General features: G+C 46.8%; 2 protein-coding genes across 2 annotated transcripts in view; both read left to right on the forward strand.

The window, feature by feature from the left end:
• CSUI_010104 (glucose inhibited division protein a subfamily protein) overlaps positions 1-5,313 on the forward strand; it is a 9,565-nt gene extending 4,252 nt beyond the window's left edge. Inside the window, exons 4-6 of the mRNA XM_068070209.1 lie at positions 711-1,615; positions 2,431-4,206; positions 4,838-5,313. Of these exons, the coding sequence (XP_067917815.1) occupies positions 711-1,615; positions 2,431-4,206; positions 4,838-5,024 (2,868 nt within the window). The 3' untranslated portion in view covers positions 5,025-5,313. The remainder of the gene's footprint in view (positions 1-710; positions 1,616-2,430; positions 4,207-4,837) is intronic.
• Positions 5,314-6,433: 1,120 nt separating this feature from the next.
• Positions 6,434-13,264, forward strand: part of CSUI_010105 (duf51 family protein) — an 8,449-nt gene continuing 1,618 nt past the window's right edge. Inside the window, exons 1-5 of the mRNA XM_068070210.1 lie at positions 6,434-9,085; positions 9,867-9,946; positions 10,810-10,990; positions 11,901-12,007; positions 12,838-12,914. Of these exons, the coding sequence (XP_067917816.1) occupies positions 8,230-9,085; positions 9,867-9,946; positions 10,810-10,990; positions 11,901-12,007; positions 12,838-12,914 (1,301 nt within the window). The 5' untranslated portion in view covers positions 6,434-8,229. The remainder of the gene's footprint in view (positions 9,086-9,866; positions 9,947-10,809; positions 10,991-11,900; positions 12,008-12,837; positions 12,915-13,264) is intronic.

The following is a 13,264-nucleotide window of genomic DNA, read 5'->3' on the forward strand; positions in this document are numbered from 1 at the left end:
AGATAGATAGATAGATAGAAACGGATAGTATCCTCGTACTTGCCCTCGTAATCTCCGTCCCTCGGGTTTCTTGGTATTAACTAAACCGCGGTGGCTTAGAGACGAAGTCACGGGCCATTTCCTAGCATAGCAGAAGTATAAAGAGACAGAAATCCTACCACGTAGTCATCACATGGAGACAAGAGCAGCTATGTGCATACTCCGCCGGAGAGGGAAGAACCACACGTGTACCTCTACGATATAGTCTCGTATGATGCTGTCCATCGGTTGGAGAAGTATAATGTGGGGTGACGTGGACGCCGGAGTGAAGCCCTTGGTAAATCTAGACTAACCGGAGGAGACAGATCTACATTTCTGTTGTACTCTTTTCGCCTTTGTAGCCCCCCCTCGCACTTTCTTGGAGGTGTTGAATTTTTTGTCTCTCTTCCCGAGACCTCGAGTCTGTTTCGTCTATCTGGTGACACAGGGGGCCATTTTGCTTGCTCTCCTGCCTACTGACTTTACGCCTCCTCCTGTATCGAAGGACGAGAGAGTTAAACATTGATCGAGATGGAGCACTTCTCATACATGTGTACGCAGGATAGACAGTCCGTATGTACATCCACATATATATATATACCATGTTTCCAACAATAAAGTCGATACGTCACCCCTCAGACATCGATGTCTTTCTATACATGACCTTTACTTCCTTTCTCCTTCCACCTCAGGTTCTTCGTTTTCCGGATCGACCCCGTCACGTTGTTTGGCTGGAGCCAGAAGGACTTCGTAGCCCTTTGATCTATCCTAACGGTCTCTCAGGGGCCTTTCCTGTTCCCGTACAGCTGTCTATTCTCCGTTCTATTCCAGGTTTAGAGAACGTTGAAATGCACTGCCCAGCATATGAGGTTGAGTACGCGTACGTACACCCGACAGCCCTCGATATCTCCTTACAGGTAAAGTCTGTGAAAGGGCTATTTCTTGCTGGACAAGTCATAGGGACCACCGGGTATGAAGAGGCAGCCGCACTAGGGCTCCTAGCCGGATGGAATGCGGCGCTTCAGGCTCTCAAGATGAGAGGGAAAGGGCGTAAGATGTCTGTCTTACAGCAGAATGAAAGAGATAGGCACCAACAAGAGAGAAGGACGGTAAAGAGCGAAGGAGGAGAAGAAGCGAAGCAGAGGCCTACGGAGTTGTTTGAACAAGGTAGATGGGAAGGTGGAGGTGGAGAAGACAGGATAACAGGAGATAAGCGGTATGAGGGGAGGAAAACGGATGATGACGATGCCTTCTATGTACGATCGCTTGAGGTGAAAGGAAGCGATACAGGAGGAGAAAGACAAGCGAAAAAAGAAGAGGAAAGAGTTCGATTGTCGCCTTTACCTCAGTCTATAGCGCTTAGTCGTGAGCGTTTTCTCATAGGGGTTCTCGCCCACGACTTAACTCAGATTGGAGTTAAAGAACCTTATAGGATGTTTCCGAGTCGAGCGGAGTGTCGATTGTCAACACGACCAGATAATGCGGACTTCAGGTGTATAGACACCGCGGTACGAGGTGGTCTCATAAGAGACTCAGTGCGTACAAGACAGGTAGAGCTACGAAAGGCAAAAGTGGAGTTTCTTCTTCGTCTGTTAAGGTAAGCTAGTCAGATCAGAAAGATACTCTCATGACTACGGCCATCTTTTCGTTCCTCTACGTCGCCTACGTCGCTGTCTTTTCACACTTGAAGACATCCATGTGTATCGATCGAAAGGCGACTCTTTAAGCCGAGTCATCATACCTGGAGAATCACGAGGGCCCTTTAGATGTAATCACGTACACAGAAGAGGTTATAGTAGCAAGTAAGATACAAAAACGTATATACGGAGAACTTCATCTGTCAGCTTCTCCATATATGTAGACAGGACTGAAGAGACTTTTTGGGGGAGCGCGGGTATGGTCATGTGTTGCTATGAGGGAGTTCGACCCCTATACATGAGTGAAGTTAGATTTCGAGTGGACGTACAGCGGAATCTAAGGGAGGAGGAATCGTAGGCCTCTAGACAGGTTCTTTCTTTCAAACGAACGACGACGTATCCAGCCGAACACCCAACATGCGTTGTCTTTCATTGAGGTTGTTTCCTGCAGGGAGATCTACATCTGTATGTTTTCTTTTTCCTTTCTCGCACCTGTATATCATTCCTTATCATGCTGAGAAGTGAAGACAAAGAGTCGATCGCAAATCTAACTGATGGGTGTAGTCGATGGTGTCGGGTATGTATCCTGTAAAGTGAGAGATTGTGTCATACAGAGTAATACACTCAGGCGCTACACGATAGAAGAAGCAGACCGCTCTATACTAAGTCTCGCCACACGAGGGACAAGGGAGAAGACTTTTTTCTACAACTTCCTAAACTTCTTTCTTGTTCTTCTTCTTTCATCACCTACCTCTTCTTCTTTTCCTTAACTCAGATCATATCGTCTTCGGTCCTCCCAATGGGACAATCTCATTCGTCTATTCCTTGAAGCAAGTAGTTACACTTCGTCGTCTGTCTCGGTTTCTTCTTCTACTTCATTACCCGCGCGATCGTCTTCTTCTCCTGATCCCTCCTCATCCCATGCGCGTCTACGCCCGGTCTCACCAGCCTCTTCCTCTTCTGGCTCAACACATCAGGATCCTTTTTCTTCCGCAGATTCTCCTATCTCTGTTTCTCCTAAATCCGACTTCTCTCATCCTTCACATCTCTCACTTCAACAACAGCCTCCCCCCTCTATGACTTCTGGCAGTGCTGAAGCATGGCTCACCATAACTCCCATGCTCCAGCAAGCCCTCCAAAGACTCGGAGGCTCCGATAGGCTATGGTCAGCGGCAGAAATCTTAGCTGCTTTACCTTGTAATATGTTAACTCCTTTGAATAGCTCTTCTAGTCATGAAGCCTCGTCACTTCACATCTCATCTTCTTTCACGGACCTTTCATCACTAGAAAACCAGCAGCAGGGGGGGATGAAAGAATCTGTCTTTTCCCCGCGTAGAAGTGACGGGAAAATACCTCGAACGACTTCCCTTCTTCCCTCAGGTATGGCTGGAAGAGGGCTTGTCCAACGCATGCCTACCAGCAAGCTCGAAGAATCAGATAGAACGTCAAATTCGAGAGGGTTAGATACCTCTGCCACTCGTAGCGTTGAGTCTTCCCAGTCTTCTTATACAGTGCCTCACTCTACTATAGAGAATGCAAGAAAAGCAGCTTATGTTCGACGCTTCTTAGGTTCTACTGAAGGAAGACATTTGATATCTGATGTGAAACATCCACTACAGCTAGTTTTATGCCTCCTCTATGTAAACGAGAGAGGAATGGAAGAGTGTGGTTTGGATTCTTATTCACATAACAAGGCAACTTTGAGAAGAGATACTGTTCTGCGGCAATCAAAGGTCATGGCAGAGGCTTGTCCATCAACCTTCCCACCGAAGGGCATGCGCACAAAAGCGCTTGAGCATGAAGCAGGTAGGGAGATAATGAAACAAGAGAATGACAGGGTCAGAGTCGAGGAGGTAGAGACTAAGAAGGAGGCATACGGCATAGGAAGTGAGGAAAAGCTTACTGGGTCAAAGCTAGAAGCAGCGGAAGTGAAGTCTTTCCCCGCTCTGACTTTTTCATCGGTACACAACGGTGTCTACCGAGGTTCATTGTGTGTGACTCCTCATATACTCCAAAGTGAGAGAGGAGAAGAGAATGTCTCTTCTCCGGGGTACACCGACTCGGAGGAGAGACCTGGAATCGAAAGAGAAGCTTCTCGACGACCTCAGGTCTCCTCGGCTCAGGAGGAAAGGAACGAAGAAGAACAAGCAAAGAGACAAGATGAAAAGCTGTCAAGGAGCTATGAAGATTCTAGCAATGACAAAGCGAAGCATGTTTATGCTCATGACCGGGCAGTCCAATTGAACGAAGAGCCACTGGTCGGATCAAACCAGGAGTCTGATGAGAACGAGGGGACAAGAAAACTACCGGCTGCAGAAAGAGAAGAGGGAATCTTTTCTGGAGTGGAAATGAGAAAAGAGAATCCATCATCCCTCTTATTCAGTGGAGTTCTTAGATCGTGGTTACCGTGGGAGAATCAACTAGAGGATATTGCAGTGACGGTGGGGGCAGAGTGTCGATATGGAGCATATTTTGAAGGACAAGAGAAAGAAGCGGCTCTAAGACGGGGAACTATAGATGCTCGGATTCCTTCCCATGTAGAATACACTCGGTACGTTGGTCAGAAAACAATAGCAACACTTGGGTCAGTCCAAGTTTGAGGGATCGGGTGGATGCAAGCAAACGTATGTATGTAGGTACAAACATTTATGTACGTATTATTAAGACCCTCTGAACAGAGGAATTCTACGGCACGGCTGTCTTTTGCTTCCCTGTGGACTAATGCATGCAGTGTAATGGGCAGACAGATAGATAAAGGACCGCAAGAACCTAAGCAGAAATGATGAGGTCCACCCATACGAAGAGGGTAGAACATCTGTCTAGGTTTATAGTAAAGGAAAGCTTCTACACAGTAGGGCAGCACTTGGGTCAGATGATGATTATGTTGAAGTTATGTTAACCATTTGGTGAGGTGCTCGGGTTTTGAAAGAAAGAAGAGTTTGATTGATCATTCTCCAACTCGCTGGAAGCCTTTTCTCTTAGGGATTTAAGAGGCACGGATCCCTAGAAATTCTGTTCGACTCACACCATTCTAGATACCCGCTGGTAAAACATAGTGCAGCTGGTAGGCTCTACTACCTAGATTGCAGAAAACGCATTCCTCAAGATCAAAAGGAAACCTCACCAACACAACACAGCCGTGTGCCCCCGTTGTGTTGATCTCTCGCATGCAAATTGTGCAGGAGAAACTTCCCTTCTTTCTCGACAGAAGAGCTTGAACAGCTTGAAGCACACCGGCCTCAAACCCTTCGAGAAGCTTCTCGGATTCCAGGTGTTAGTCCCGCAACCTTACTATCCCTTTACCGGTTCGCATGGCTTGCTCGCCGCCAACGAAGAGACACAGAACCACCCCCGTCACTTCCGCCTTGAGAGGAGGTTGTCTTCTCTGTGTTATTTTCTCGTGACTTTTTACTAGAGACACCACATCAATCTTGACCTCGAAGTTAAAACCCTGGAGTGGGCGACTCACCAGGCAATACGAATGGAAAATGACTTAGACATCGTAAGCAAAAGACGTTCCGAAGCAGTTGCACGACTAGGCGTAGAAGGTGGAATATGTTGACTAGTCACAACTTGAAAATCTCCTTTCCGGAGTTTTCTGAGATGTTGTCAGGACAGTCTGAAGAACGGCAGACATCACGGGAGATGAGGCGAATGTCTAACACTTAAGCACTCTTGTTGACAAAGGTCAGAAGTCGTCACGGGCTCCGAAAACTTCACACAGGCTCTCAGATTCACCACGGGCCCTCCCCCCCGGTCTTCGGTCGAGCGGAAGTCTGAAAAGCTTGATCAGCCGGCGAATCATTTGCTCTGTTCTGGTGACTGCGGTACCAAGTACTGATTTGCAAACAGAGAAGAGTGCTGTCGAGTACATTTCTCCAAATAACGGTACATGGCAGTAAACAAAGGAGACCTCACCCTAAATTGAGTAGTCAAGTGGGTACAAACCATCGTGGATTAACTACGGTGCTACTGCATTAAGGTGGAGTCAAGAAATCAGCTGGGACCCTCGGGCCGGCTATGTGTCACAGGGGCATAGCACGGTGGACAGCCTGTTCACGGGCAACCCTGGGGAGTGAAAAGATTCACGCAGCAGTCCTAGATCTTCGCTGAGTAGTAGTCCGGAGAGGAGTCCGACTATCCGAGGGGCACACGCACAGGTACAACCTGCCATCTTCACTAAGGCTCCAGTTTGCATAGCAGAGCTTGTAGTTGGCACCAGGTCGTGTTGGCTATGTGGGCTAGTCATGTCTGACAAATACGATCAGGAAAAGCGAGTCTTCTCGGTCGCACCTCCGAAAACCACTCCGTTCCTTCCGGCGTCGCGTACAAACAGCTGCTCTACACTTCCTGTGAGTTTCCTCTTGCGCCGTGTTGTGCCTGGGCTACCCTGCGCTTTCACCCCAGAAGCTCGCTGCGTCTTGTGGGACTTCTGTCCGGCTTTGGTACTGGAGAAGCCGTCTTACGTTTCGGTTTGAGTTCCCATGTCCTGCGTATGTGTCCTGATGTACGTTTTTCCTTCTCAGGAGTTCTCGTCGCTCAGCGGCGGCAGATTCTTTTCGCCGTTGCGGAGCCCCCCTCGGCTTGTAGGTGACAAAGTTCCGGCGTGGATACTAGCTTTTCTCACACATACACTGGAATCGCTATTGTTCATAGAGTTTCTAAAGCTACCAGTTAACTTCCCACGTCAGACTAGGCGACGTACGCCGTGTCAATGCTTTCAGAAAAACTTCAACGGCTCATCGTCCCCTGTCTACAGTTTGACGCAGGGCACACATGCAACCACTACCCGGTCAAAGCCTCAGCGAGACACACCGGAGACAGGACACGAGCGGTCGTCTCAGGCGTTCGGCGAGGAGACATAGACCTCAAGTGCTCTCACCTGCTCTGCAGCGAATCCCTTAGTCTTACAGGCTTCAAAACACGGCAAGGAGGACCCAGATTCCGTCGCTGTCGTGAGATTCTGGTGGTCGTAGGGACGCGGTGACCGGCCCTCCATCTCCTTGGAGTTGAAAATGACGCTTGTCTTGCGTAAAGTACCATGTGGTACATGCATCCTGATATCTGAGTGCTGTTGCCAGGTATTCCAACCTTCGCCTTTTGGCTGAGTCGTTCCTGATAATCTTCTTGCATGCGAAATTCCTTTACTACGTTTCAGATGACCGTTTCTTTCTTGTCTGTCGCTCCTTCTCTGCCGGTCATCCTTCGTGCTGCCGGTTGACCCGGCTAGTCAGGAGCCTCCTTTCGGTCTTCTGAACCCGTCTCGTGGTTTCGTAGTGCGCTTACTTCAGTCACGAATTCAACAGCCGCAGCTCGTCGCTCTCTCAGCTTCGCTCCCGGCCAGATTTTCTTCAGTTCTGCTGTTTCCTACTAGGCCCTTTCTTTCCGCTGTCTGTTCAGTCCCTTGTACCTCTCTCTCAGCCGCTGTCTGTTTTTCTTCATTCGCCGTGTCTTCTCGTTGTCGGTTCTTTCTAGACAGGACTTCGCCTTCTGACTACTCTGTGGCACTGGCTGTCGTGACAGTATAGTCTCGCCGGTGGGCTGTCTGTCCATGGGCTTTTCACATTTCTTCTCCTTCTTCGGCTTTCTCGCTTTTGAAAACTGTGCCGAGCGTTTCTGTATTTGAAGGCATTCCAGCCTTCCTTACTTCCTTCTGGTCTCTTCTCTGTCTCCCTCCGAGCCAGCGGAGACGTTTTGAGACGCTTGTCACTTCGTGTATCAATTTTCCAAGGAAACACGACTATTCATCCTACGCCACGTATTCTCCCTAGACACTACACAGCCGCAGAATAGATCTCTTCTCTCAGAGCTCTATTTCCAATTTGATAAGGCTCAGTTTCGTACTTCGTAATGTCCAGTAGAGTGACGAATTTCAATGGAGGTGTAGTAGAAGAGAGTTTCGTGCATTTTGTTCTACGGTGCTTGTCAGGTGTCTCTCCTGAGTTGGACAGTGTCTCTTTTTTGTAACGTCGCAGGGCGTAAGAGAGACGAGACGCACCCCCGTATATCTGCTGGTTCTCTCCTCGGACTTTGTTTGGCAGTTCCGTGAAAGAAGTTAGGTCATTCATCCTACCTCAGACAAGAGTCTACTTGTCCTTCGGTTTTTCTAACGGGAGAGATCGCTGAAAAAGAAGGAGTGATATATTCTTTCTATACCATCTTTCCTTCTCGTCGAAATAACTAGCCTATCTGTCGAACAGTGTTACGTTGCAACACAGAGTCAGCTGGAGACTGGGGGACCCAATTCCGTTTCTGAGAGAAGGCGGGGGAGCAGCTTGACGCTCTCCCCGCCTGTTGTTTCTTCTTCTCTTTCTTCTTTCTTTTTCTCAAAATGATTCCTAGATTGGACTAGAAGCTTTCTTTCGTTTTCTTTCTTACGCCTTCAGTTCTTCTCTTCATCGCTCATTACACAAGACACACGAGAGAGAGTCAGTCTAGTCCATCTACTTTGTTCTGTCTTGGTTAATATCCTATTCTATCCTATCTCTATCTATCATCCCAAAGAAGGAGAAAGACAGAGAGAAAGAGATAGATGCCATACATGTCTATATAGGACACCATCAACCCTCTCACCATGCCGTCATTCAGTTTCACCGGATCTCCTCGTCGCCGTCGACGTCTTCATGGCTCGAAGGCAGGAAGCTCTGAGATTCCTTCTCATCAATCGACAGAAAGCTCTCTCGAATCGCATTCTCAAGAGACATGTGTACCTCCCCATCCTTCTAAGACCGCTCTTCTCCTATCCAAGAGAGGAGGAGGAGAACAGCAGCAAGAGCAGGAAGAAGAAGAAGAGTCGAAAAGAACAGAGAGCACTCGTGGTATAGGCGAAAGTGATCTCGAAATGTCAGGCAGGCGCTCCTTCCCACCCCCGCCTAGTAGCCCTGGAGAAGCAAGTACAGCTAGCAGCACTCATCATTATCATCGACATGATGGAGGTCATCACTACCATCACAGTCACCTAAATAGTAATAGTAATAGTAGGAGACGGAGTGAAGTGTTAAAGGGAGAGGGGAAGATGTTTTCGAAGGATCGTCAGCATGCAGGAGAGAGCCCTGATAGGATCGGGGCCTCGGTGGCATCGCAGCATCAAAAGCAGAAAGAGAGCGGTGGGAGGATGATCACGGGAGAAGGAGACAGAGGGGGAGAGGGAAGAGAAGCAGGAGAAGGAGGAGACGAGACAGGAAGAGGACGAGGAGTAGATACAAGAACCAGAAGAAGAAGAAAGACGGCGTCGGTAACACAGGGTGAGGGGAGACAAGAGGAAGAAGAAGAAGAAGAGGAAGAGAAGGAGAAAGGATATTGCGAAGATGAAGACGAAGATGATGGAGAGGATACAGATCGTGGCGATATCTCAGAAGACGGAGAAGAAGGAGAAGAAGAGCAGATGAAACATAATCATCTTAACCATGCGGACGGTCACGGAAGTGGAAGTAAGAGGAACTCAATCTGTGTTTCTCTTCATTCACTCTCTACGCCCTAGCCTAGCCGGTTTTTACGGTGTACATACACCGCTTACGACTAATCTATGTCCGTCTCAAGTGAGGTATGCAGGTAGTAGGTACCTTGTCCTCTGTGCCTGTTGTTTTCTAGTTGCCATTCTCTTCTACTCTATCACTTCCGGTGAGAGTCTGATGTAAGCGCAGTGACTGCGATTGCATGGAATCCGTTATAGGGCGTTATCTATATCGATCTCTCTATGTCTGCCGAAATCTTCTTCTGTTTTCTTTCCTTTTCTCGCACTCTTTAGCTATTCATCTGTCGACTGTCTGTCCCTCTCTCCGTCTTCATGTGATACATGTACAGCTCTATGTCAGGCTCTTAGATATGTGTGTACGGGCTGCCTATCCACCCGGTACATTCACTATCTCGTACAGATCTCTCTCTCCTTACTTCTCGTTACAGACTTCACATTGGCTTTCTTCTTTCTGTTTACACTCAGACAAAAGTTTCATTCACAGTTTTACTTGGAAGCATGTGGGAATTTTATCTTACAGACTCGCAGGTTCATCTTTACCCGTCTCGGTGTATGCACTGCAAGCTATCACCTTCTATTCTCAAGCTCGTTGTTCTTTCTCTCTTTCTTTCGGGTTGGACCTCGTAACATCTTTTTTCTCTCTTTCTTTCTCTCTCTCTCTTTCTCTGTGTCTGTGTGTGTATCTCTCTCGTTCTGCCACTCTTTCTTTCTTTACTTTTCTTTCTTTCTTTCAACAGAGACAGAGGGGGAGACGGCATTGAAAGCGGAGGAGGAGATGTGTGCGTGGGCTTTTGATCTTCTCATCGCTCATCTTGAGGTATACCCATAGTCACTAGCATAACCATACACCTATCACTACACCCTTACCTGCTTGCCCTTGTTTCTTCTTCTCTCCGAAAGCTTTCTAAGGGTATCTATTCTTCTTCTTTTGGCTTCATGGAGACGTAACTTTTCTTATTGCTGTCGGAATAAAAGTAGTGACAGCGCGAAGGGAAAGTCCAGCAAGTCCAGCAGGTGGACAAAGAGGGGTAGGACTTGTTTTTGTCGAGAAAGTAGATAGTCTTCATGGATCTTTCTGTCCCATTTTCTGTAGCCATTTCTTGTTCTTCTTCTTAGCAAGCAGCTGAACGATGGGTTGTCAGTGTCTCGTCTCGTGAGAGTACTGTGGAGTAGTAGGAGGGGGAGTCTCTGCACGTAGTTCATGGTGTACAGTCATCTCTCTTCATTTCTTTCTCTGTCCTTCTTCCTTTCTTCGGCTGTTCTCCTCCTACACGCATGAATGTGCGGCATCTGACTCCTGTAGATATTGACATAGATAAAAGTTGGATAGAGAGATGGCTATGTTCTTCTAGATAGACGTTCGAAAAGTACATTGGTGTATTTCTCCCGTGCTAAGTCTGTTTCTGTCGTCGCATCTTCATCCCCGTATGAGCGCGTCTCTCTTTATATATAGACACATACATATGTCTTCTGTATGTCTGTACACGAAGGATGAGCCTTCAACTCATTGATATCGAAGTCTATCTCTTTCCTACCTATTAACTCGGCATACGTTTGCCTCTGCCCCCATATCAACGTCTCCGAAGCGCCTCTGTACCTCTCTCTATCTCCCCTTCTTTGTGCTTGACTCTGTCTCTTTCTCTCTGTGTATTCATGTGTATGTTGTTCTATCTTCTGTAGGGTTACGCAGAGAGATCTCCTGCACCTCCATCACTTCTACGGCTTCACCAAGCAGGTGTTGCGTGTCCAGCCTTCGTTACATGGGTGAAGAGACGCCGAGGCGCTACGTCCTTTTCTAGAGAAGATACCGATCTCAGAGGATGTATAGGTTCTCTCTCTCCTATACCTGTGTTAGAGATAGGTAGGTATGTCTATGAAGCCTTGAGGGTGGAGAATAGACCCAGGAAAGATGAAGAATGAAAGAAAGAAGTAAGGAGAAGCATGAGAAGGGGGTACTGTTGTCAATTTTGTCCCTAGAACTGTCTCTTGTCTCTCTCTCGATTTGTATAAATCGATATGTCGATGTATGTGCGTTCTAGGTAGGTCAAGCTGATGGAGATGTTTCAAAGATGTGTGTATAGGCTTTGTGCAATAACGAGGGTGTGTGAAAGGAAAGATTCTCCTAGTGTGATGTGCTTGGATTCTAACTTGGCAGTCCTTCACAAATAGTTTTTCTCCTCTCTAGACGCACACATCTGTTTCTCTCCTTCACATATAGACGTACTAATGGGTGGAAACACGTCCATGTTGCAAGCTACTGATACGCATCTATTTATGTATATAGATGTATAGACTATACTTGATACATACATATACATACGTACATATACACACATATAGATACACACATGTTTAAACATGTTTTTACGTACATATTCATATATCAATATATATGGGGTATACACTTTCATATGTATCCGTCTACATACCTGCATCTATTCTGTATATAACTCTCTTTATACTTGTATGGAAGGCGTCGTTCATGATGTGGCGTCGGTCTATCTTGTGTGTGATAGGAGGGCAGAGTGTGTCGGGGGGCGGATGTGCGGGTGTCTAGTAGGCAACAGTGATTGTAAGAATCTTCCACTATGGCTAGATTTCTGGGCTGATCTGATCGTTGTAAGTGGATGAGAGCAGAGAAGTTGCAGATGAATGTGTTTCAGGGGTATTGCCTTTCTTCCCTAGAAGTCTGAAAAGTCGTCTTGTGTCTATCTATTTATCTATCTCGCTCTTTCTCTGTGTCTTTCCCTCTGTGCACGCTGTATGTACAGGTGATTACGTGTTAACAAGCGCCTTACGAGATCGGCGATTCAAGCCCATAACTTTGAGAGAGGTTCCTCATCTGAAATGTCATGTATCTCTTCTTCATTCATATGAAGTAAGAAACGGCGACAGTCTATCCATGACATAAACCAGCAAGGGGAGATATCTTCTCTTCTTTCCGTCTCATATGTGGATATATACATATATCACTCTATGAGTAGGCGTATCTGTCCATCTCTGTGTATGTATCTATCTTATATCTATCTTATATCTGTATCTCTCCTTACACGTTTTTCGTTCTCTATGACAGCAGGGAGAGAGCGGTGAAAGAGATTGGGTGTCTCTCTTCTCTGGTTCTCTCTCTTGCCATGTTTACGGCGATTTTCATTCCTCATCAAAATACACTCCCACTGTGGGGCCCTACACATTCATATCTATTGTCCATAAGATAGAAGGAACTTTTGTACGTGTACATGTAGGTACACGCACATATACACAGATGTCCCTACATACGTAGAGTGCTCTTCATTCGACTTGCTTTAGCACGAGAAGACTTTGTCCCGTGTCTTGATGTGCGAAAGAAAGAGAATAAATCGGTGCTATCTTTATCCGTCCCTCCTGTCTCTATCAATGCCATGTCTATCGGTCCTGTCTCTATTCGTACTATCTCTATCAATGCTATGTCTATCCGTCCTGTCTCCATTCGAACTATCTCTATCAATGCTATATCTGTCAATGCTACTATTTCCCTCCTAAACGTGTGTCATTCACCTACATGGTGCAGGGAATACACGATGGTTGGATGCCGTTGATTCTCTTGTCTATTTAGAGTCCTGTGAATGTGTAAGTTTCTCTGCATCCCCATAGAGTTAGGCGTCTAGAGAGAGTGTATCATTCATTTCTTTGTGTCTCTCTCTCTCTCGTCTTCTTCTCTTCTCATGGCAGACCGTGGAGGATCCTTTAGACTGGGAGATCGGAGTCCACGGCACGACAATCAAATTCACTGATGACACGGGACGGAGGTAAGCAACAGACACAAAGAAAGAAAAAAAAATGAGAAAGAAAGAAAGAAAGAAGAAAAAAGTCACGACCACGCTTTTTACCTAAGGTTTGTTCCGCGGTTTCTCTAGGGTATGGGTTCACTTAGGGTGGTGGCTGTCTGTGTGGAGAGGTGATAAAGAAGAGATGTATGTTTGCCGCTGTCATATCCGAAGAGAAAGAGGAAAGAAAAGATAGGAAAGAGTTGGGGATGCTGAGTAATAGCGGATCATCTAGGGTAAGAAGGACGAAGATAGATGTTCGTGTACATGTATGAAGGATGTGTATGTGTGTGTAGAGTTTGTAAAGGGAGGGGGGATAGAGTCGTACCGGG

The sequence above is a fragment of the Cystoisospora suis genome (assembly GCF_002600585.1).
Source record: "Cystoisospora suis strain Wien I chromosome Unknown contig_6667, whole genome shotgun sequence".
Taxonomy (NCBI): domain Eukaryota; phylum Apicomplexa; class Conoidasida; order Eucoccidiorida; family Sarcocystidae; genus Cystoisospora; species Cystoisospora suis.